General features: G+C 41.6%; 1 protein-coding gene across 1 annotated transcript; it reads left to right on the top strand.

The window, feature by feature from the left end:
• The first annotated feature begins 582 nt into the window (after positions 1-582).
• LOC140537687 (AP-2 complex subunit alpha-2) lies at positions 583-26,064 on the top strand. The gene is made up of 22 exons (XM_072659861.1): positions 583-729; positions 2,804-2,872; positions 4,693-4,835; positions 6,078-6,271; positions 6,717-6,846; positions 7,018-7,119; positions 8,625-8,733; positions 9,519-9,669; positions 10,477-10,645; positions 11,541-11,678; positions 13,956-14,138; positions 14,955-15,052; positions 15,680-15,911; positions 16,699-16,890; positions 19,502-19,680; positions 20,311-20,393; positions 20,489-20,579; positions 21,499-21,621; positions 22,674-22,790; positions 23,548-23,617; positions 23,735-23,869; positions 24,137-26,064. Exons 1-22 carry the CDS (start codon positions 663-665, stop codon positions 24,212-24,214), a joined length of 2,853 nt encoding a protein of 950 aa, XP_072515962.1. The 5' UTR covers positions 583-662; the 3' UTR covers positions 24,215-26,064.
• The last annotated feature ends 237 nt before the right edge of the window (positions 26,065-26,301 follow it).

Genomic DNA, 26,301 nt, shown 5'->3' with positions numbered 1-26,301 from the left:
TACTCTTCTAGAAAGGTTTTTACACTAGCTGCTGGAACATTGCTGTGAGAGAGGTCAGGTACTTGTGTGGCACTGACCTGTTCTGTCACTCCAGCTGGCGGTCTTTATACCCCTCTAGTCATACATGTCCTATCTAGTCCATGCTTGGAATTATGTGTGTTCTTAGACCAGGGACCTAAAGGGGACCTCACACTATGCACATTATCTGCCTGTGCTGGTTTAGGTGTGTTAGAGTAGGGGAAACACCAGATGCCCCGAGCACATGGCTCCCGGCACTGACTTTCAGAGCCAGACGCAGTCTTAACAAAGTGAGATTTGTTGGAAAATCTGTGTGCAGCTGAATTTCTACACAGATGGGGTGTCTGAACACTTTTGGCCATGTAGTTTAGTTTATGTATGTTTATGCTGAACAGCAGTGAGGAAGGAAGTGGAGTAGTTGGGAGGGAGTGTTGTATGTGTATGTATATGTATATGTGTGTGTGTGTGTGTGTGTGTGTGTGTGTGTGTGTGTGTATGTGTGTTCTGTGAGCGGCCTGTGGGGGGCAGTGTCGCTCCGCTATGTTTTGCCTGCCGGAGCTGTAACGGAAGAAGAGCGTCGCTAACGCTAGGCTATTAGCCGCTTCGCTTCGGTTTTACAGGGGTTTTTTAACATTTCCACCGAAATGCCGGCGGTGTCTAAAGGGGACGGGATGCGCGGACTGGCCGTCTTCATCTCGGACATTAGAAACTGTGAGTGGTTTTACTGAGGGCGGTGGTTATTCCCGCTAGGTGGCTCCAGCTAATGAAGCTAGGCTAGGGGCGAACTGAGCCAGAGCTAGCCAGGCAGCCTGCTGTGAGCTTGTAAAGCTGCAGTTATTAAACTGATATTAGGGATAATATTCACTAATAACACGGATAACAGCGAGATGAACACATAAACACCAGCCCAAGCTGTGGTTCAGTGTGAGGGAGTGCAGTAGCGGCTCTATAGGTGTGGCTACAGACCGACAGCGGAGCCCGTTCAGTTTAGCTGATGACCGAACCGAACCGGACCAGAACTGGACTGAATGCACGACATTTACTTCGACTCAGTCATTTTACAGTTATATGATTTATCACAGTAATAAATCATATAACTTAACAGCACTTCTGTCAGACAGCAGCCCCTGTAACACAGCTGCTCCCACCCCTAGCACAGAGGGGCCAGAACCTGCCACCCACCCAACCACCCACCCAACCTCGATCCAGACCTCCAAACTCCTGCCTAACAGACTTGAAGAAAGCTGGAGGACATGGACAGCATCAGGACATGGTTACTCCTGTAGTGCTTTATAATACCTCTGTTATAATATATATTAGTTATGTTATTTTGTTTGTGTTACTGAACTGCAACTGGCAGCTGAATATAATTATTATAATAATAATAATAATAACATCATTATTACTAAACCTATTAACCAGAATGAAACAGAATTCCAACATTCCTTATTGAAATCTCTGATTCGTGCAGAGGATCCTACAGCAGGCATAATTATATTAATTATACCAACACCGATCATTCAGATTTCTATTATATACTTATAGGAATCCTGTTCAAAGTTCTGCATCTTTTATATATGGTGTGTTTATCATCTCCAGGCCTGTAGTCCACCTGAAAATGCAACACTAGTTTTGAGGAAATGTTGCTGGAGATGTGTTGTAGATGTGTTGCTAGTCTTGTATATCCCTTTTTCCCATGTTTAGAATAAGAATAGTTATAATATATATAATAATAATAATAATGATTTTATTATGTTCAACAACAATGGTTTATTTAGCATAGGGCTGGGCGATATGGTAAAAATTATTTTTATTTTTGTGATACACAATCACAGACTAGAAACATCAGTAACAGAAGACTCTTATAAGCTACTATTCAGATCCTCTCCTGTACTGAATACAGTGATTTATACTCAACATCTGCTGCTCTTCATCTAATGAACCCTTCAGTCTAATTACACTGTTAGTAATGAAACCTGCAGCTGATCAGTGTTTATTAGCACTAACAGTCTCCTCCATATGATTAGAGAAGATTATTATTATTATCACCATAACAACATTTATCACAATACAATAAAATATCGTCATATTGCCCAGCTCTGATCACAGCGAATCTGCAGACTGCCTGTGATGATCCAAGCCTAGATCAAACTCAGCGGTGGTTGATTTGAGGAACGTCTCTGAATAGAGTTTACCACAAAACGAGAGAAACAAGGAAGTTATTTATTGCCATTATTCTCTGTGTTTAATTTAGGGCCTCCCTCGTCCTTTAGCTGAGACACGTGTCAGTACTACCTGTTAGTAATCATCAACGCTAGCTGGGCATGCTGTATCCTGTGTTGTCGTAACCAGCAGATGAAAATAAAGCCTTTTACAGGCTGCAAATGACCTCTTGCCAGTAAGGCTGGGTGATATGGTACAAATACTAAAAATCACGATATTTAAAGACATTTTCTCGATACATGATTCTATAAAAGTCTATACAGATTCTTATAATCTACTACTCAGATCTTCTCCTGTACTGAATACAGTGGTTTATACTCAACATCTGCTGCTCTTCATCTAATGAACCCTTCAGTCTAATTACACTGTTAGTAATGAAACCTGCAGCTGATCAGTGTTTATTAACATTAACAGTCTCCTCCATATGATTAGAAAAGATTATTATTATTATCACGATAACAAAATTTATCACGATACTATAAAATATCATCGTATTGCCCAGCTCTGCTTGTCAGTCCTGATATTAAAGCACGTTGTAAATGCGCTCTGTCTGTATTCACAGGTAAAAGTAAGGAGGCGGAGATCAAAAGAATAAACAAAGAGTTGGCCAATATTCGCTCCAAGTTTAAAGGTAAGTCAAAGCTTATGTTTCTGTTCAGATATTTTACATACAACCTCAGACACTAATTTTCTGACCATTTGAGGCATAAACTCCACAAGACCTCTGGAGGTGTGCTGTGGTATCTGGACACCTTCAGACATTAGCAGCAGATCCTGTAAGTTATGAGGTGGGCGGGGCCTTCATGAGCATTAATGGAGTCTTGGGCTCCCATGACCCTGTCGCGGGTACACTAGTTGTCCTCCCTTGGAGCACTTTAGGTAGGTACTGACCACTGCATATACTGGGAAGGAACACCCCACAAGACCTGCTTGCTGATGTTCTGGAGATGTTCTGACTCAGTCTAACTCGTCTAGAACATCACAGTCTGGTTCTTCTGGTCAAAGTGTCTCAGATTCTTAAGCTTGTCCATTTTTCCTGCTTCATCACCTTCATCACCTAAGAACTGACTGTTCACTCACTGCCTAATATGTAGATCCACATCTTGACCGGATCCGCTGTAGATTAAGATAATCAATGTTTTTCCCTCATCTTTAAAAGGCGTATTTGGACCAGGACCAGGTGGTTGACAGTGTTTCTTGATGCCTGTGTGTATTTTACAGTGCAGTACTGTGTGTTGTTACACTCCTAGTAAATATGGGCTGAAGTAGTGGTTGGGTTTAATCAGTTCGCTGTGACAGTCCTGCTGCTCTGCATTACTCAGGCGATGGATTAGATGTGCTCAGATTCATCCAGTCGTAGAATCAGTCAGTTTTCCTGACCCTGGTTTTCCTGCTGATTGTTTTCTGATTGACTTGCTTTTCGCAGTAAAACACTGTTCCAGGCAGTGTGAGTCAGATGCAGTGATGGCTGGCCCGCTTGTTTTCTCCCCATGGGAAGAAAGTGCTGGTATTTACTTCCTGCCTGCTGCTGCTGACTCATCTCCATCAGCCCTACCTTTCTCCTCTTCACTTCCCTTCAGTTTAGATCCATTCATTATTTACTGACTTGCTGCTTTTCACACTGGACTTAATAACAAAGCATCGCTTCGGTGTCTAGTCCTACTGATTGATTTATTGATTGATTAATAGATAGATTGATTTCTTTTATTACACCACTTAGTTTTTGTAAAACAAACAGCGTTTAGACTCTTTTGTGAGTTAATGTCGTTTTATAAATACAGTAACTGTCAGGAATAACACAAACCAACTCAAAAGGCAGCTGATTTACCACAGCAGATATCTGCGTACAGGCAGGTAATTAAATGAGCAAATCTTTCAAAAGCATTGGGACACACCTCCTAATCACTGAATCCAGGTGTCTGATTCAGTCTCATCAGCACAGCTGTATAAAGTCAAGCCTCTGGTCATGCAGTCTGTCTTTCCTCCACACATCAGTGAAAGAACGGGAGGTTCTGAAGAGCTCACTGAACTCCAGCGTGGTTCTGTATGTAATAGGAGACACCGCTGCACCAACAACAACAAGTCAGCTGGTGAAATTTAGACCTTCCCTCCTAGATCTTCCTCCATCAGCTGTGAGTGGTGTTATTATTGAACAGTGGAAGAGTTTAGGAGGAACAGCTCACAGAGAGCAGCTCAGCGTCCACCGAGGGTCTGTCAGACCACGTAAAGTTACAGAGCGGGGTCAGGGCCGAGTGCTGAGCTCAGAGCAGAGTGCAGAGAAGCCTCCAACTGACTCAGTAACTGCAGCAGAGCTCCAGACCCTCAGAGATCTATTAAAGGATGTTAGTCCAGTCTACATCCCGCACAATGTGAGCGAAGTGTGCTGAGCTCAGTTTACCTCGATCACGCTGTGTGTTAACATCCGCTGCTCTCTGCTCTGATGTGTTTCAGGAGATAAAGCTCTGGATGGCTACAGTAAGAAGAAGTACGTCTGTAAGCTGCTCTTCATTTTCCTGCTGGGCCACGACATCGACTTCGGCCACATGGAGGCAGTCAACCTCCTCAGCTCCAACAAATACACAGAGAAGCAGATAGTAAGTGCTGCAGGGATAGTTTGCATGTCTGAGCTTGTTTGTTTGCGACTGAAAATGAAGCCCTGGCATCTTAATCACAGAGTTCATGTGGGATCTGCCCCCGGTTGATAGAGCTGTCAGTCAGTCAGTTAGTTATAAGATGTGTTGTACATTACTGTTGATATGTAGAAATATATCATAGTGCTACTCTTTGCACGACACTGTATATAACATCAACACTGTTTTACTACTGCTGTTGTCTTCATAACTACGTAATTTCATAAGGAATTCGTTCTTATTCACACTATACAGTGTAAATTTGTGTAAATAAGTCTAAGTACTGTGTAATCTTCTGAGTATTTAGATAATTAATCAGAAAGTAAGAGGTCAGGGCGATTCAATAGATTGAAGTAGTGCAATATTAGGTTTTGCAATACTGTCAATTCTCAAACACAGTTTATATTAATAATAATATAATTATTACATATATTTTATATAATCTTGAACTGTATAATTAGATATTACAAATTATTTAGATATACAATATAAGTTGATATTAATTGCACAATGTTGGAAAACTAAGGTTGCGATATTTATTTCTGCAATTTATATTGCAATATTTAAAATATAAAAGAAAAAGTTATTTTACCAGAAGTCAGTGATCCAACATGATGATATTAATAATGCACTTAGTCTATCCAAGATGGGAGTCAAATAAATTAACCCGGACAGTTATAATCCACCCAGTCGATGTGCCGAGTGTGACTTTTTCCTTTCCTATCAAGCAGCAAAAAAAGTTATTTAATTTGCCTTACCTGAATATTGAACACGTGCACATTGTGGGAGTGTTGCTGAAACGATATATATACTGTGCAGGACTAATATTAATAGCTCATGTGCAAGGATTGGTGGCAGACAGTGGTTCATTCTGTGTTGTGTTTAAACCTCAACCACTAGAGAGCAGTGTTGTACACTGTCTTTAGATCCCGCTGTTCTGATTGGACTCAGACTTCATACAGATGGTGGTGTGGTTTTTTTTTTGTTTGTTTTTTTCATACTATGACAGTTTTCCTAAAATTAAAAAAAAAAAAAAACAATATCGCCCTGTTTACTGTATCGTGATACATCACAGTATCATCAAGTTCTTGCCATCACACAGCCCTAGTAATTATAGACTGACCTGAACCATAACAATCAAACCACTTTGTGTGCTGCACTGGTTTCCACCTTTTAGTGTATCTGACCTTTCTGGTGTTTTTCCAGGGCTATCTGTTCATCTCCGTGCTGGTGAACAGTAACAGCGATCTGATCAGACTGATCAACAACGCCATAAAGAACGACCTGTCCAGCAGAAACCCCACCTTCATGAACCTCGCCCTGCACTGCATTGCTAACGTTGGCAGCAGGGAGATGGCAGAGGCATTCGCATCAGAAGTGCCACGCATCCTGGTGGCGGGGTAAGAGAGGTTTGACATGATAACTGTAGAACTACTGAACAGTTGGAAATGCTCTAGTTTGTTAGATTCGGAAACTAAGCTGCCTTATGAATTCACTGTGTCCGTGATATCAGCCTACGTCAGTCTAGCTCCACCCACTCACACTGAAGTTAGAAGTTGTATAAAGAATAAAGGATAAGGAAAGGTTGGACATTCCTGAAGACTTCAGAATTATTATGCAGCCTGAACTGTTTCTAGGTGGTTGCTAGGGTGTTGCTAACCAGTTGGTTGGTTGGTTGGTGTATCTCCAGGTGGTTGCAAGGGTTGTTACTTGATTATTAGGTTGCTAACCATTTGCTATGCCATTCCTGTTGCTATTTGTTTATTACGGTGTACCGGGTGGTTGATGGGGTGTTGCTGAGTGGTTTTAATGAGTAAGAACCCTCTGTTTGTGTGGGTTTTCCAGGGACACGATGGACAGTGTGAAGCAGAGTGCAGCACTGTGTTTATTACGGCTCAACCGGACCTCTCCAGACCTCATCCCTATGGGGGAGTGGACTTCACGTGTCGTCCACCTTCTCAATGATCAGCACCTGGTACAGCTTCAGTTCTGCTGTATAACACATAGCAGTGATAAATCTAATGTTATCTATAATCAATAATCTTTCTGATCAGTAGAAATGTTCTAAGCCCATTGTTTTATTGTAAAAGAGGACATTATTGTTTGACTGCAGTAATAGAAGGATGTGCTTCTGTGCTTCTCACAGGGAGTGGTCACTGCTGCCACCAGCCTCATCATCACCCTGGCCCAGAAAAACCCAGACGACTTCAAGACCTCGGTTTCTCTGGCTGTGGCCAGACTCAGCAGGGTAAGACTGTCACTCTAAACAGGGCTTCAGGCTTTAATCTCCCTAATGTAATAAGTTTAATACGAATTTGATAAAATTATTGTTGCATGTACAGTCCTTTCTGTTATATTTGTATATTCAATAGGAATGAAATCAGTGTAATTTGACAGCTGCTGTAATCAATTATGTAATTACATACATTATGTAACTAGGTAGTTATGTAATTTTGTCGTTTAAACCGAACCAAAGCAGCATATTCTGCAGGTTAAACAGGTTAAAGGGTGTTGTAGCTGCGCTTTCCTACATATGCCATATGTCTGACCGAGCAGGCACAGACATTCAGATTTGCAGGGGTTTATAAAATGGGGTCTGATGGATGCACATAATTATTTGAAGTCTAACTTCACAAGACTTCACAATTGTTCTGCTTTACACACATTTTGCCAAAAGACCAATTTGTAGTGTTTATCTTGTCCTCGCTTCAAAACAAACCCGTCTGGCTGCAACGGGAATAAGGCTAATGAGCTGCCAGTCCGCTGGCTTTATTGATAGACTTTGGAAGAAGACCTGAGGCAAAATATGAGCCAGAATATAAACAGATTTCCAATGTGTGTGGGAGACTGCACTTTCTGATAGAAGTGAAAACTGAACAATAGTTGTTATTTCAGCTAGTTTATAAGCTGCAGAGGTGTCAAGTAATGAAATACAAGTAGAAATGTTGGTTATCTGAACTTTACTGGAGTAATTATGTATTTTTCAGACTTTTTACTTCTACTTCTTACATTTTCACCCAATTATCTGAACTTTCTACTCCTTACATTTTAAAAACAGCCTCGTTCCTCCTATTTCATTCCCCTTTGTTTTCATTCCGGCTCGTCATCAATAAAAACCCTCTCCAGATAAATCTCTCCATCCGGAAAGTGAGAGTCTGATCCTGATTGGATGAGAAGTATAAACAGACACCATTCTGACGCCCTATTGGTTTATAAGAGATCCATCACACCTGCACACGTCCCGTCACTCTCCAGCGAGCTCACAGCAGACGTCTGTAGTCCAGTATGAAGACTGTGTCCGTGGCAGAGACTCAAGAGAGCTGCAGTGAAACGTCCCGACTGAGCCCCACATTTATATTCCAATAAAGCTTATTGATCACACGCCTCTGAAGTCTGACTTTCTGCAGCTTTACAAATCTTCTAGACAACGACTCCTCATATTTTCCTCCATGAAGCTCATGTTAATGCTCAGTAGAGCACAGAGACGCTCCTTTAATAGAGCTGATATTACTGAAATGCTTCATTTTCAATGGGCAGATCTGCAGCTGAAACAGGAGCCTAGTGCAGCCCAACATTTTTGACATCAACATTTTAATAGAACATTCTTCTATTAACAGGAACAGGAACATATGAATATAGTAGTAATAAGAAATGATGCCACTTGTGGTTTTAGAGGCTTTATTGTGTGGAGCACAGTCTTGTAGGTTTTTTTTTCCAGATAAAATCAGTGTTTTGTTGTGTTTGCGTTCTCAGATCGTCACATCAGCCTCCACTGACCTGCAGGACTACACTTATTATTTTGTTGCTGCGCCGTGGCTGTCAGTCAAGTTGCTCCGCCTACTGCAGTGTTACCCGCCACCAGGTAGGAACAAATATGATTGTAGGTGTGTTAGTAGGACATGTGGCTACCTCATGTGTATATTCGTTATGGGGTATGTACACAGGGTAAAATAATATTTTAGCAGAAGCTTTGCTTTTATGCCTGTAAGGAAATATTGCAGTCTAATTCATCCCTAAAAAATAAACTTTTTGTAAAAGCTTTCAGGCTGTGTTTCACTGTGCCAGGATGCTCGCTGGGACCAACTGTCAGCATCGCCACTGGTAGAGCTGCTTAATTAAAGACGATAATGATGATAAAACAGAATGTTCCACATTGCTAATGGGCTCAAAGGGTTTATTGGCTGAAGGGCTGTGTATTTGGACGAGCTCCTGATTGTGCCTGTGTCCTACAATCAATGCTGGCTGCTATATTTGGGGGGGAAAAGCAGACAGCTCCCAATCACAGACACTTCATTGGAGTCTCAGTAGAATGAGTCATTCAGTAGACACATCCTGCTGAGTGAGATCATACAGTCTCTTACTGCAGTCTTGCCATCCAAACAACTAGTGTAGTGATTTCTGATGTAATCTAGTGATTAAATGCAGCACTGATGCTGTATGTTGCTGTTTGTAGTAACCTTAATGTGCTACAGGTAATTTATTATTGATATTGTGAAGCACTCTACAGGTGGTATGACTAATGCCTGGTTCGCTGTTGGATCTCATTAACTGCTGCCTGTGGTGTAACTGTCATAATCTGCTTTTTAATGTATTTTTATATAACCACTGACGTTTGGTTTTCCGTGCTTTTGTGGTTTTTATATTCAGAGGATGCAGCGATCCGAGGACGCCTGACTGAGTGCCTGGAAACAATTCTGAACAAAGCACAAGAGCCTCCAAAGTCCAAGAAAGTTCAGCACTCCAATGCCAAGAATGCAGTACTGTTCGAAGCCATCAGTCTCATCATACACCATGACAGGTTTGCAGTTCCCAAGCTGAAACTGTGCAGACATTAAGCCTCATCTCAGTGCTGGTCGAACTGAAACCAAGATATCTTGATCCAGTCATGTTCTAACTCGTCAGTTATCAGCTAGTTTAAGCCTGAGCCAGTTCCGATCCTTTGTTTTTACCACTGTGTTCTAGCAGAGCACCTTGTGGCCTCCAGAGTTAAGAATGATCATATTGGGGGCAAAAATCAGGAATGGGACATTTCTGAATAATAACTGATGCTGATTTTAAAGCGCTGTACCTAAAATATATAATGATAATTAATAATATTGTGTACTATAAATGTATATGGCCAAACATTTAAACGATCAGTTTAAGTGAAACAGGTTTTTACTTACTAATATTTGGTTATTATGGTGAAAATGTTAAAATCAGCGTGGTAGCTAGTATTGTTGATTGCGATATGCATGTTGGGTCATATTAATTCATTCTTAATTTTGTTACTTTTAACCAGTTCTCTTTAAATAAAGTCATTTTAGGTTACTAACATTATTATAGCATTATAGCATCTCCATGCTAAAGGCCGTTTTTACCGTTTTTATCATGATTATTGGTGTTCATGTTTGGTGTTTTCATGTTTATATGTTGTTTCATATTGTCATATTAGCTATCTGTAAATAGACTTTTCTTCTTGCGCATGAAACTAATAGAATTTGCAGAAACCAGTGATATAATGCTCTTAGTCTTGGAATTTATGTTCATAACTGTTTAAAATAGTCTAATTAATAAGCGAATTTGTCCTTGTTTCTCTTCCTCCCTCTCACTCTCTTTCCCTCAGTGAGCCGACGCTGCTGGTCCGTGCGTGTAATCAGTTGGGACAGTTCTTGCAGCACAGAGAGACTAATCTGCGCTACCTGGCCTTGGAGAGCATGTGCACCCTCGCCAGTTCAGAATTCTCCCACGAGGCAGTCAAAACACACATCGAGACTGTAATCAATGCTCTGAAGGTAAACACTCCTCCTCCACTGCTAGCCGTGATTTCTCACAGTCTCTGTGATCAGGCAGGTCTCAGGCCCTTCAGGACCTACCTGAGGAATGGAGTGGAAGGCAAAAGGAATCATGTGTATGGAGAACACAGGAATGGATCTGAAATAAATGTGGTTATGCATGAGAAACTCCCCTTTAAGACTGGTTTATGTAAATGACTTCTGTACTAATTGGCTGCGCTGGAATGCCTTCCCATAAAATGCATTTACAACAAAAACACTTCATATACCTTCAGAGTGGACAGGGCTGCGCTGCTATAGGCTGAATGAGTGGACATGCTGTATGAAAATGTTATCGTTTTTGTGACATCACAAACACATTGACATCAAAGCTAAATGTTTTCCTGTTTAGGAGGTGATGGTGTGTTTTGGAGCTATGACTTTTTATAAACCTGTACATAGGCTTACCCTTCAGTTGTTCACCCTCATAACGGCAATACTCTCGTGATTAACATCAGTTTCATAGACCCTAAAATAGAACCCTGTGGGATAAAACGTATTAATCTGTTACCAAGTAATTCATAGTAATTTCTGCATTATGATTATTAACAGTATATAAAACCAGGGTTCAAAAGCTCAACAAAGTGATTAGATACTGCTTCAAACACTTTTGTTTCAGTAAACTGAAGAAAATGAGGTTTCTGTATGATATGGGCCCTTTAAAAAGACGACGATTAGAAGTGTAAATCAATAAATCATGTTCTTACAAAATGATGAATACAGTAAGCTAGAATCCAATCAGCCCCTGTTCAGTTTCTGTCGTTACTATGTTCTTGTTGCTGCTGCTGTTTACAGAATCTCTATAATTGGTCTAAATCTTTATATTTTATACTTTTTTTGTGTGTGTGCCCTTCAGACTGAACGGGACGTGAGTGTGAGGCAGCGTGCTGTTGACCTGCTCTACGCCATGTGTGACCGCAGCAATGCCAAGCAGATTGTCGCAGAGATGCTCAGCTACCTAGAAACAGCCGACTACTCGATCAGAGAGGAAATCGTAAGTCTGCCGTCATGGTCCTCCCCCTCCTCCTCCCCCTTCTCCTCCTTCTCCTCCTCCTCACTGCCATTTTTCAGTTTGTTCTGTGACAGAACTTGACTAGAACTTTCCTTCTGGTCCCTCATCACCTGTGGGCAAAACTTTGTGGACTCCAACATTTATTCTGGAATCAAGGGCATTACCTGTAAGTTTGTCCCCTTTTGCTTCAGTAACAGCCTCTATTTGTCCTGGAAGCTGTGTGGAGTCTAACAAGCCCAACACCATCATCAGCGCCATGATCACTCTAGAGAACCTCAAAACCCAATGCTCGGGGGGCTTTATACCTATCTAGACCACGCTCTGCATTAGGCACAGTGACCAGAGTGTCCCGTTCTATTGGTCAGTGCTTTTCTTTGGAGATTATACAGCTGTGTCTGTACACCTGTGTCAGCAGTGGGAGCACTTTAACATCTCTATATTAATGTATCAATGTACACAATATGGACACAAGTATTGGGACACCTGCTCATTCATTGTTTTCTCCAAAATTAAGTGTATTTCGAAGGCTTTCTACTACATTTTGGAGGAACATTGCAGTGAGAATTTGATCGCATTCCACTCCAAGAGGTCAGGATGTTGGATGAAGATCACCACCCCATCTCATCATACCCGAGTCCCCAACTCACCCCAAACTAAAGTACTGGATGGGGCTCCACCATCCATCACTCCAGAGAACACAGTTCCTCCACTGCTCCACAGCTCCTCTAGGAGCTGGGGGCTTTATACCCTTCTAGCCCCTGCCTGGCATTAGACTTCCTATTACATTGTAATAGGAAGTAGACAAGCTGTGTGTGTGCATTTGCACATCTGTGTCAGCAATGGGTGCAATGAATTTATGCTGAATGCATTTATCAAAAGGGTGTCCACAAACATTTGGACATATTGTGTGTATCTCTAGTTTTATCTTTACAGCTAAACACTCAGTGAATTTTGTTTTGGTGGTTGGTGATCTAGTCAGCTTGCTCTTCTCCCATGTTTAACAGTAACTTGCTTTTGCAATCAGTGGACCTGCACAGAGTCTTTGAGGTACCTGCACTCAAACAGTAGCGTTATTTATGCCGTGGTCTGTTTATGCAGAGCTCTGTTGAATTTCCGTTGCTCTGAAAAAGCTGATTGTGGGTTTAAGATAACCTGATTGTTATCCTGGCGTGTCGTCTTCTTGCACATCATCTCTGACTGCCACCTGCTGACACACACGGCAGCTTCTGTCGCTTGCCGGCTTATAAAAGTCAAGTAGAACCCTTCACCCTCTCTCTGCTCCCCGGACACCAATGGCTGCCCACCACTCCGGGCACATGTGCTCACACACTGTCCACTGTGTGTGTATTACTGGTGTGTATGTGTGTGTGCACAGATGGGTTACAGGTGGAAGCTCAATTCCAAATGGTGAATATGCTTGTCTTGTCTTGAACATTGGTGTATTTTGTCATGTTTTATGTTCACTGCCGAATTATAAAAGCATTATCTCTGGGAAGTGATTTTAGATGTCGTGCTAAAAACACCCTTCTCCGTGATAACATCGCAGTAACGCCTGGCCTCTCATGGCTTATTGCATTAGTACAGTGCTCTAGTACATCCAGTTGAACAGGATTAATTTGGCTGTTTGTAACAAGAGATGCAGTCAGTGAGTGTTCTAGTCTGATGAATATGCTTATTAAAAAGTATATTGCTTCATATTGCGCAACAAAATCCTGAACGAGCTGGAAGAACAGCAAAAGACCTGGAGGAGACTCTACAAACTGTACATAAACATTGAACAAGAATGGTATACATGGAAGGAGCTGTGCTGGTTTGACCAAGACCACCTGGATGGTCAATGATGCTTCTGGGAGACAGATGAGAATGATAGTGCTACTTTTAGCACAAATTTAAAAGGAAAAAGAACACACTGCACACCAAAACCTCATCCCAAATGTGAAGCATGGTGGGGGGAGCATCATTGATTGGGGCTGCGTTGCTGCCTCAGGGCAGTATACAGTATTTCAGTATGTCGTCATATACTGAATCTAACCCCTGTATTGTGATACATACCGTATGCCAGTACACAGCACTAACAACAGACCACAGTTTATTAGTAATTAATGCAGAGATCCAGACAATTCCAAATGGTTGACTTACTTTTTATTAACTGTACATTAAGGTAATTGTTTTTAGCTGATGGACTGTAAACTGCAGAAGTGGCAGAAGTGGGTAAATACAGCTGGACTGTTTTTTTAAAAGCTGCTTTTCCTAAAAAAGGTCCTGAAAGTGGCCATCCTGGCAGAGAAGTACGCAGTGGACTACACCTGGTACGTAGACACCATCCTGAACCTGATCCGGATTGCTGGAGACTACGTGAGTGAGGAGGTTTGGTACAGAGTCATTCAGATCGTCATCAACAGGGACGACGTGCAGGGCTACGCTGCCAAAACGGTGTTTGAGGTAAGACCTGCACTCCACAACTGTCCCACTGGGCCTAGATTTATAATGTGTGAAGCTGCTACATGGCTTTTTTCCCTCAGTTTAATTATTATCATATTAGGATTATTTGACTGGTATTGTATTTCAAATTATTTATAAGTGGAATAAAAAGATTAGACTTTATATTGTAGTGTAATGATATATATATATATATATATATATATATATATATATATATATATATCTGCAGCCAGGATATATTGGTTCTAATTGTAAACAACACTGGACATGACATTACCTGAAAAATGTTGCCTGTTTTACATGAAAATTGATGAATTTGCTTTTATTAGGTTTGACAAATTGATTCTCAATAAATGTTTTACATCATTATTATTCATTAATTCATACTCCTTCTATAATATAGTCTGCACACTAATTACAATCTATTTATAGTCCTAATATGAAGCATATACAATGATGGAGAGGTTGCTGTGGTGTTGATTGCTGTTCCCAGTACAATTGTCCAGTCTGACTGTTAGGTCTGCTGCTGTAGATCAGGGCAGATCAGCTCTAATTTTAGAAGGCCAGACTCCCACACTTCAGCTTTATCTCCACTATAATGAACCTGATTGTACTCATCAGCTGAACATGAGCCTCTTCACGAGTTGAATAGGTCTGTAATGACTCTCCCTGACACTTCACTGAACTCTGAAATGGCTTGCTCATTACAGGAGAACAAAATGTAGAAAACACCTCTAAGCACCTCTAAACTGTGCTGTCCTGTGCTGCTTTAACCAGAGGTTCATTTGTCTTTTTTGTCCTTCCTCTCTTTCTCAGGCACTGCAGGCTCCAGCCTGTCATGAAAACCTGGTGAAGGTTGGAGGATACATCCTGGGCGAGTTTGGAAACCTCATTGCAGGAGATCCTCGATCCAGGTGTGTAAATGCTTCTGAAATACGTCAGTGAAATAAGTCCCTCTCTGTAGCTCCTGCAGACCTTTAATGGAGGTGTAGCTGCAGTTATTTGGCATATAAAGCTCTGTCCGAAGGCAACAAGTGCTGACGTCAGTTCTGACCACTAGATCCTTTGGATGCTGGATGTGGCTTATTCATCCTTTTCCTCGTTTACCTTCTGCTGGGAGCATCACTGTCCTTTTCAGCACTATATAAGTCATATGACAATATATAATGTTTTATTTTGAGATTATTGTTGGAGTATTATGTGGTTTATTAACTTATTTTTAGTGATCTTATATATCACTAAAAATAACACTTATCTATCTTAGCTTTTTTATCTAATTGCTTAATTCATTATATAACAGACAGCTTAGGTCAAGACATAATGCTTGAAACAAGCAAAATGATCTGCCAGTGATTTATTTATTTTTTTTTTATTTTTTATTGGTGAAATTGTCCTACATTATTCCTACAACAATGTAAAAATGAAATGTCAAATAATTAGCTTTGATTTAAGAAGGTTTCACTTACTTCACTTACTAAGATGCCATTTTTTGCAGTGAGTAACTGGACTGGCCTCGTTTAAAATCTTCCCCTCTCTTTCAGTCCACTCATACAGTTCAACCTCCTCCACTCCAAATTCCACCTGTGTTCGGTTCCCACTCGGGCTCTGCTGCTCTCGGCTTACGTCAAGTTCATCAACCTCTTCCCAGAAGTGAAAGGCACCATACAAGAAGTGCTGCGCTCGGACAGTCAGCTGAGAAACGCAGACGTGGAGCTTCAGCAGCGGGCCGTGGAGTATCTGCGTCTGAGCTGCATCGCCAGCACAGATATACTGGTACCTGTTTAAAATGTGTCTTTTTTCAAATGTTCTGTACTGAGACATATTTGTAAGTGTCACACCCTGAGCTATCTAATTTCCTGTCCGTAATGGGTGCTGGGTGAACGTAGGTGGATATGAGACGTAATAATATTGGTTAATATGGTGCGGTGGTGATCACAAGATTGTGGGTTCAGTACCCAGGTGCTACTGTTAGGTCCTTAACCCTCTCTGCTCCAGGGGAAGCTGTAGCATAGCTGACCCTGAGCTCAAACACTGGCTTTCTAAGCTATGTGAAAAGAAGAATTGACAATAAAGGCTTATTATTATTGTTGTTATTATTTTAATTTGTATTATTATTATTATTATTATTATGTTGTTATTAATGTTATTTTGCCTCACCTAATAGAGCATAGTGATGTCATCAAACCTTAGGAAGTGTTTTAGAGGTGGGAAAATCATTAAATATAGATGGGAAATAACAGAAAAACAACAATTTAGTGTTTTAAATGATGTGTTGTGGTGAATTGTTCTGTGTATGAGCACAAACATGAACTCACAAGGTAAAAAAGAGGCACACTATTCTCTTAAGTCATTATTAGAACTGTAGCTATTGATTAGTTTAATGATTACATAAACATGAACATAAACAATACAAACAGCAGAATTACATTACAATTTTTAAACAAATAACTAAATGAAAAAGCTAAATTGTGTTCCTGACTAATTCGAACCATAAGAAGATATTTAACTAAGATGTACAGAACTGTGTGTTTTGTATTTATCTGTCCTGTAATTCTGAAAGGCCACAGTTCTGGAGGAGATGCCCCCTTTCCCTGAACGAGAATCTTCCATCTTGGCAAAACTGAAGAAGAAGAAAGGTTCAGGAACTGTGTCTGATATGGAAGACAGTCGCAAAGAGCGCAACGCCAACGCCAATGTTAACGTCAACGTCAATGGTAGCAACGATCACACCATTGCTAACACAAGCACTAAGGTGGGCTTACTTCTCTGGCCATTCATTCATTCATTTATTCATTTATTCATTCATTCATTCTTTCAACCTTTTTAAACTCATTTTTAATATATCTGAATAAAACAGAACACAATCAATAAAAACAAATGCTTTAGAACTTTACAATCCTATTTATTGGCCTGTAGTACGAAACCATATACAAGCAGTGTTTATTTACAGACAATACACAAAAAAAGTGTGTAGAAGACATGTTTCACGATATTTATCACAATACATGTAATCACAGACTAAACACATCAGTAGCGACAGATTCTTATAAGCTACTATTCAGATCCTCTCCTGTACTGAATACAGTGATTTATATTCAACATCTGCTGCTCTTCATCTAATGAACCCTTCAGTCTAATTACACTGTTAGTAATGAAACCTGCAGCTGATCAGTGTTTATTAGCACTAACAGTCTCCTCCATATGATTGAAAGCTTACTGTGTATCTCAGTATCAAAATTGATCACGATATGATAAAATGTCATCATATTGCCCAGCTTCACATTCCAGGCTCAGCAGAAACAGCACTCTTATTAACAGTCAGCACTGCAGTAATGTAGGGAGGCATTTATTTAGGATTTGTAGATAAAATAAACTCCGGCAGTTATCCCACCTCGCTGACACAGATGCTCATCCAACTTAGCTTAGAGCTCAGAGTGATTATTATTATAGCTTATCAATAATGAACCGGATGATGGACAGTGATCCGAGTCCATCAGCTGAACCGTGCACGTCCATAAAGTCGCCATAGTCCAGAGAGGATAGAGCTGTGATGCCATGTTGCTGTTTTTGGAAGCCTTTGTAAGGTTGTGTGCAGAACAGACCTTATACTTTGATGCTCATGTGATTTCTATATGTTGCTTTGAGTCCTTGTGACACCACAAATTCGATTATGTCTCGACGGAAAATATAATTAGATGTGAAGCTGAAAGAGGATGGATTTGTGTGGATTTCCGACGGCAGCTCACCTGATTTCATTTAATAAAGAACTGATTAAATGAACTAAGTTTTGTTCTAAACTAAGAATTTCTTCTAAAATCAAGGGTCTCAACAGAGGGTTTGTCCTCCTTTGCTGCAGTTACAGCCTCCACCCCTCTGGGAAGGCTTGCTGTGAACATTGCTGTGAGGAGAATGTGATTGCATTCAGTGAGTAGAGCTGGGCAATATGAGGATATTTTACCATATTGTGATATATTTTGTTATGGTGATAATAATAAGCTTCTCTAATCATATGGAGGAGACTGTTAGTGCTAATAAACACTGATCAGCTGCAGGTTTCATTACTAACAGTGTAATTAGACTGAAGGGTTCATTAGATGAAGAGCAGCAGATGTTGAGTAATAAATCACTGTATTCAGTACAGTTTAGTAGTTTGCTGCTACTGATGTTTTTAGTCTGTGATTACATGTATTGTGATAAATATCATGTCTTTAAATATCGTGATATAGTATTTTTACCATATCGGCCAGCCCTATCAGTGAGGTCAGGTATTGATGTTGAATGTGTAGTTATTAAGCTTCAACTCGACTTTAACAAAAGTACTGGATGGAGCTCCACCACCATCATTCCAGAGAACGTAGTTATCCCACTGCTCCACAGCTCAATGCTGGGGGGCTTTATACCCCTCTAGCCCACGCCTGGCATCGATCACAGAGACACGGCTGCTCTAGAGCACCCCGTTCTATTGGGTAGTGCTTTGCTTTGGAGATTACACTGTCTGTAAACTCTCTGTGATGTCTTTGTCAGCAGTGGGTGTTTCTCAGCTGAGCTCTCTCATTAGAAGAGGTTAGAATAAACATCTGTAACCTTCTCTGCTCCTTTCACTTTTCACCTCTCTGTTCTTCTTTTCCCTTTGTTCTTCAGTCCTCTCCTCCCTCTTTTGTTTGTGACCTATTGGCTACAGCCCCGCCCCCCACCAACAGGCCACGCCCCATCCCTTCCACCTCCATGCCGCACATGCCCCTCACCCCCTTATCACCGAAGGCTTACACAGTTCACACTGTCACGCCCACTGCCCCCTTCTACCAGGTCCCGGTGCGTCCGTGTGTGTTTTGGTGTGATGCATGGCTAATCGCTTGGCTGTGTCTCCATAATAATTTGATAATGTTTAAGGTGGGTCTAAGTTCAGTGAAGCTGCACGCAGAAGTTTAGGAACTCATAATCAAAGTGTGATAGACTATTTGATGTTTACGTGGTCTGACAGACCCTCTGTGGCTGAGCTGCTCTCTGTGAGCTGTTCCTCCTAAACTCTTCCACTGTTCAATAATAACACCACTCACAGCTGATGGAGGAAGATCTAGGAGGGAAGGTCTAAATTTCACCAGCTGACTTGTTGTTGTTGGTGCAGCGGTGTCTCCTATTACATACAGAACCACGCTGGAGTTCAGTGAGCTCTTTAGAACCTCCCGTTCTTTCATTGATGTGTGGAAGAAAGACAGACTGCATGACCAGAGGCTTGACTTTATACACCTGTGGCAATGAGACTGAATCAATCAGTAATTAGGAGGTGTGTCCTAATACTTTTGTCCTTATAGTGTATTGGTGACATTAAATTTAAATTATTTATTTATTTATTTTGTGTCCAGGTTACTTCTTCACCGTCTTCTGATCTTCTGGGCCTGGGGAACACCTCCGTGGTAAACTCGGCTAGTCCTCCAGCCGCCTCCAACGCAGCCAGCCTGCTGGTGGACGTGTTCTCAGAAAGCCTGCCTGTAGCACCTTTGGGGACGGCTTCTCCACCTATTATTGAGGAAAACTTCTCAAGGTACTTCTCCACCCTGTACCAACGATAAAGTGGCAGTAATTTTATGACTGTCGTGGCTTTGGTACCTGATACCACAGGACACCGTCAGAGCGGGGACCTGCAGCATGTAAGGCTGTTTCACGTGTGTTCAGTCCTTACCCTCCTAGTGCTAGTGCTAGGGGGAGCTACGAGCGGGTGGGTTCATTGGCAGAACCATATTGGGAGAAAAAGTGGAAAAAGTAAATTAATATTTTTTAAAAAGAAAGAAATCTATAGTAAATATAATGTGAAATTGGTGGCATATTTAACCGTTTATAAATCAGACGTAAAACCACCCAAAATATTAGATTTTCTGCAGCATTAACAGTATTTTATTGTATTAAATTATTAAATAAGCACATTCAAATGATTGCATTAGGTTAAACAGGCTGTAATCTGATAATCCTGTCCAGTTTTCAAGTGAAAGGACACGTAAGACTGGTTGTATAAATCCCCTAAAGGACGATACGATGGCTGGTATAATGATTTATATTTTCCACAAACTGTGATGTTGATTTTTATCATGTTTTGAAGTCTTTTTGTTTTAATCGTCTGAGATGAACTGTGACGTCTAGAACAGTGTACCAGTTTAACGCTGTTGTCTTCTTTCAGGTTTGTCTGTAAGAATAACGGAGTTTTGTTTGAGAATCAGCTGCTGCAGATAGGCCTGAAGTCTGAGTTCAGACAGAACCTGGGTAAGAGCCTCAGAGCTGGATCTTTTATCTGGACGGTTTTAAATGGTGCAACAGCGTTTCTAATTTCCTCTTTCTGTGCGTCCGCCCCGCTGCAGGCCGCATGTACGTGTTCTATGGAAACAAAACGTCGACACAGTTCCTGAATTTTTCATCCTCCGTGGTCTGCCACGAACCGCTCAGTTCTCATATCCTTCACAAGAGCTTTCCACAGAGTTACCACATACTGACAAGTCCGGTCTGACAAGCTAATAAAGCATTGTGTAAAGTGAAGTCCACAGCGCGGAAACATCCGTACTGCAACCAAACCGAAGCCTGAACTGTACTGACTCATGCACTACTGGTCAAAAGTTTTAGAACACCACCAGTACACCACCAGCACTTCAGGTCCAGTGAAGAAACTTACAACGGTACAAAGTCCAGTGACAGCAAATGCTACAAAGCCATGACTTGTCAGAGATTTTAAGGCAATAAATGAGAAAACTTAAAAAACAAACAAACAAACAACAACAAAAAAAATATATATATAATGTGGACCCTTTTAGGGAAGTCATTGGTTAACCGCTTCCAACTGTTCTGTATTAATGGAAGGAAATTAAATTTTTCACATTAAATTTTTCTTTTATCTGTATAAACACAGTTAGATCATTCTAACTCTTCACAGTGGAGCTCTTCCCTTTAGAGAAGCTCTTCCCTTCAGATTCAGAGTTTCACCATCAGGAGACTCTCGGAAACTGGAAAAGACTGAAGAGGTTGGCTACAGGAAAAGGTCTAAAAGGTCTGACACACTCAGATCCACACAGCTGCATCAGCAGACCAGGTTCTGAGAGTCAACAGCAGCTCACATGACCACACCTCGTAGCTCAGCAGCTTAACTACGGAGCAAGTCTGAGTTTCAGCTGTGAAGAGCAGACGACCTGGAGCTGCAGGTTTGACTGCTGGTGGACTGGGCAGTTCTAACATAGTTAAATGAGAAATGCAGGCTGCCAGTGAAGTACTGAAAACACTGGGGGTGTTCTAAAACTTTTGACCGATAGTCGAGGAGTGTAGGGTTTCATAAATAAATACCACTAAACCCACTGCAGTTGTCCTTAATGGCGCCTTCACAGCTGAATGTTCACACAAAGGATGCTGACCCTGTGGTGGACGGAGGAGCCCAGCTTCAGCAGATCCTCAACATCGAGTGCTTGTCTGACTTTGTGGAAGCACCAGTGCTTAATATTCACTTCAGGTGGGTGAAAACTATTCTAGAAAAGTCAGTTTGATTAAACGGATATGAGCAGAGCCGAGTTGTTGGAGATGTCTATCAGTGTTTTTTAATATCATAGTCGAGGAGCTTTGCTTTGTGCTGTCTTTGGGTTCTGTGTCTGTGCTTCTTCTCTGGTCTATAGACGGCTGCAGGTTCTCCACTCCTGGTGGGGTATAGCGCTCATGCATCTTGTGGTTCTCCAGTATGAGACTGTAATCCTAACTGATCCTATTGTTTACTTTGATGGCTCTTTAGATATTCTGAATTTCTGCGGCATCCCTGGTGTGTTCTGTTTTTTCTTGTGTGGATCAGACTCCCCTGATTTTACCAAAAATGCCTTATGTTTCTGTGGCTGGTTTATTCACTGATAAATGTGGAAATTGAATTATTAAGATTTGGCCTTTTAGAAATAATCATATAGTGTTTACAGCCAAACACCCACACAACATAAATGAGACCCAATAAATCTTCCTTTGCTGTCTTGTGTCTTTGGTTCTGCCTGATCTGTATCTTATAATCTCAGTATATACAGGCAGAGTTGACTAGTATGTGGATCCATATGGCTATCAGATCAGGTGAAACAAGAAAAGCAGACAGAAAACTAGTGGTTCCAAAATGAAAGTATCCAGCCTGATGTGGCTGTTCAGCCTTTTGTACTCAAAGTTATTGGGCTGGTTTTTATTTATTTTATTTTTTTTTACTTTCTGAAAAATGTAGGCCCAATGTTGAATTCACTGCTATTCCAAACCACACAGAAACGAGAGTATCTGCATTGGTTCATTATTATCAGCCCAGAAATTCAGTGTAGGTACCTGCAGTAAAGAGTACAGTGCTGAAAGATAGATAGACAGATAGATAGATAGATAGACAATCAGCCAGCCAAATAGTTAGACAATCAGCCAGCCAAATAGTTAGACAACCAGCCAGCCAGTTAGCCAGACAGCCAGACAGCCAGACAGTTATTCAGCCAGACAGACAGCCAGACTTCAACAAACGTTGCCTGTAGCTCTAAAGCTATGTCTGCTGCTCTACAGGTATGGAGGCAGTGCACAGAACATCTCTGTTAAGCTTCCGGTCACCCTCAACAAGTTCTTCCAGCCCACAGAGATGACGTCTCAGGACTTCTTTCAGCGTTGGAAGCAGCTCAGCGCGTAAGCAGCACTCAAATGGCATTATTTCAGGGGTCTATATAAATATTCTGCAGATTCCAAACACAATTCCTGTTTATTTGACCAATTTAATATATTGGAATAATACCTAAATAAAATAAAGCACAACAATTAATGTGTCATTACTTTCACACATGCACATCCATCATTCCAGAGCGCACAGTTATAGCACAGTTATATATACAGTTTATACCCTCTAGCCTACACTTGGCACTGGGCATGCTGACCTTAGGGTCATGTGCTCACAGCTGCTCCAGAGAGTCCCATTCCGTTGGTCATTGGTTTTCTGTGATGATTATACAAGCTGCATAACAGCTTAAATAAGCTACTTTTTGGTATTACGGTCCTTTTAAACATTCAGCACAAGCAGATGAGCCACAGTTGGTCATTTCCGTGATTTAGTGAGATCTTGTCGTAGATGTTAAGTATGACTCAGTGCCAATGCATCTTCTTCACAGTCAGGCTCTTTTATCACTAAACCTGAGCTGTTTGACATTTAGGATGTGGAATGACGCATTACTAAAGTGTCTCATATTGATGTTCTTCTTCTGAATGTACTGTACATCTCCCCTAGTAAGAAGTCAAATCCAAAGAGGCATTTTTAATATCTCATGTGTTCTCAGAAACTGTATGTTTACACAACATCTCCATTACGGAGTCCGATCATTCATGGGGTATTTTGGTGTCTGTGCACTGTTTGATGTATATAACCTCTCATTATGTCTCTTATTACCCCCAGTCCCCAGCAGGAGGTGCAGAAGATCTTCAAAGCCAAGCATTCCATGGACACAGAGATCACGAAAGCTAAGGTAGCTGTAGTCTCGGGCTCAGATTGTTCTCTAGCGCAGGCTTTTAATACTGTACACTCAGTTTACCTGCATGGCAGCGGTGTTTGTAGGTGACGTTTGCGTGTTGGTGTGTTGTAGATCATTGGATTTGGAACAGCGCTGCTGGATGGAGTAGACCCAAATCCTTCTAACTTTGTGGGCGCTGGAGTGATCCACACTAAGACTATACAGGTCGGCTGTCTTATGAGACTAGAGCCCAACACTCAAGCACAGGTAAGTACGGGAGCACTGGGATTTAGTGATCTTAATTTCTCAAAATCGATGATAGACCTATTAGATACACTGTACTATCTTACTATCTGGGTTTATTCTAATGTTATATAGTTAATTACAGGTAGATACACTCGCTGTAGATGTCTTTCCACAAAGCACTGTGTTGTAAAGTGTTGTAAAACACAGCAGTAATATTTGCGTAGCTATTGTACACACGCCTGCGAACCAGATTAACCCCTTCCCCTCCTCTCTTCTCTCCTCCCACAGATGTACCGGCTCACGCTGAGGACCAGCCGAGAGTCCGTGTCTCAGAGGCTCTGCGACCTGCTCTCAGATCAGTTCTGAGCTCTCGTCTGGTGGAAGATCAGCCTTTCCTCCTCTCTCTGAAAGTGTACTGAGTCGATCGGACCTCCTCCCTGTGCTTCCCCAATGCACTCCTGAGGGTCAGACGGACCTGTTCGAAGCACCTCCCTCTATTCACATCTGTTACCTTTCACATGTATCCTCATATAGATCAATATTAACTCCATGTACAGTGTAAATTTCCTGATGCCTTTATTTTTTACTCACCTATGAATGACCTTTTCTTCACGTTTAGCTTGGCTAATCCCTGTCTGCTTGAATCAGGCCTTCAGGTTCCTCGGCAGGTTGAATGATGCTTGTGTTTGGGGGGGTTCTTTTAGGCTGTGTTTTTTTATGTTTCCTTTTATACCACCAGACTAGTTATCTCCCCCAAACACAAGACGGTATACTAGAAGAACGGGAGGGAAGTGAATTACAGGAATTGTACTTTTGTCTGCTGTTTCTAGAGTTTACTCAGCCTGGGTACAACACAGCTGGATGGAGTAAGGTCCTAACTTTGAGCTGGTCACTCCAGTTAAAAAAATTAAGTGCCTTGGTGGAATATAGATGGAGAGATGTGGAGAGGGTAGATCCTTTCTCAGGGGACAGCAGCAGCTCTGCCTGACGCCTCAAATCCAAATCCATAGTAAGCCATTACTGAGCGGTTGAATGGTGAAGCCCTGTGTTCCACCTGGCCTTCCAGGAAGCAAAGAATTAGACCTGCTAGCGTGCAGGGCTGCAGGATACGGACAAAACGCAATATTCTCTGGAGCAGTGCTGTAGAAGAACCCCTCTGTGTTCCTAACAAAACTTTTAGTGCTTAGGCTCTTTTATGAGGTTGCTCCAGAGAATTCCCCATCTTTAAAGGGCAATTCCACCCGTTTTTCAAACAGTTCTGCATGATTTAGTGGTTTGGTGTGAAATAAGACAACAAACTACTCAAGTGCCTTTTGTGCTGCACCCACAGTCCTCTGCATTTAACCCATCCGTGCAGTAAACACACATACACACACAAACACTAGTGAGCACACATGCCCGAAGCAGTGGGCAGCCTTAGCAGCGGCACCCGGCGAGCAGTCAGGGGTAGCATCCGGGAAACACCTCAGATTTTTTTTATTGAATTTTATTCCCTATCTAAACCCACCAGTGGAGAATCTCAACTAATGCAGTTTTTTTTAGGGACTACTTTCTGTAGCTGCACTACACCCTGCAGCATGTATCCCTCCACCATTTTAATGATCTGATTTTAAAAGCAGGTTCTAGAGCCGAACTCTTCTCAGAACTCTGGTAGAACCGTGTCTCAGGCATCAGGCAGCGTCTTCATCACCATTAGGTGAAGAACTTTCAGTGACGAGCTTTTATTATTAGAGCTTCAGACGGCTGCTTCCCTTCACCTCCACTGTAGAACCACAGCTCTGACCGGGGGAGCTTATCTAGAAACGAGCATTTCACACCAAACCACACCAAACCCCCCAAACCCCACTCTGACTGATCTACATGTTTACATTGATTGGTTCAGTTCTGCAGAACTTTTGAACAATTGGTGGAACCGATTTAAGAATGGATCAGTAAGCCTATTATTGAGCTCAATCTCGTGATCTGTATCGCGCAGCCCTTCCACAGTGACACACACTGGTGTGCTGAGAGATCAGTGGTTACAGGGCTTGTTCTCCAGACTGGCGCAGCCACTGCCAGCTTCTCCATGTGCCTTTAACTCGTATGTTCCTCCTGACTGAAGTAAATGTGGCTCTCTGTCTGTGTGTGTGTGTGTGTGTTGTCTGCATCTGAGAGCATGTCCGACTCCCAACCATACAACGTGTTCTATTTGCCAATTAAACTACAACGTCACTCTTGCTCTGATCTGCTGGGTCTTCTCTGTCTGCTGCAGGACGTGTGCTCACTTGTTTTACATTAGCAGTCGGCAGGGCTGGCACACACAGCTGGAGCACAGCTGCCACAACAAGCACATCCATCAATTTTTCTTGATGTAAATTGCTGTTTATGGACAGTTCAGCACCCGAGACTGGCTGATTAACCCTTCCTCACTGCCGACTGCTACACTCATAAAAGCCCCATTTCTTACATTTTTC

Source organism: Salminus brasiliensis, chromosome 17 (genome assembly GCF_030463535.1).
Source record: "Salminus brasiliensis chromosome 17, fSalBra1.hap2, whole genome shotgun sequence".
Lineage (NCBI taxonomy): Eukaryota > Metazoa > Chordata > Actinopteri > Characiformes > Bryconidae > Salminus > Salminus brasiliensis.
This window is presented reverse-complemented; position numbering and strand designations above follow the sequence as displayed.

Bases quoted from the DNA above. Each gene is read 5' to 3' on its own strand.
- LOC140537687 (XM_072659861.1), top strand. From the start codon at position 663: ATGCCGGCGGTGTCTAAAGGGGACGGGATGCGCGGACTGGCCGTCTTC. The intron at 8,734-9,518 runs GTAGGAACAAAT...TTTTATATTCAG, and splicing joins GCAGTGTTACCCGCCACCAG to AGGATGCAGCGATCCGAGGA. The intron at 22,791-23,547 runs GTAAGCAGCACT...TATTACCCCCAG, and splicing joins CGTTGGAAGCAGCTCAGCGC to TCCCCAGCAGGAGGTGCAGA.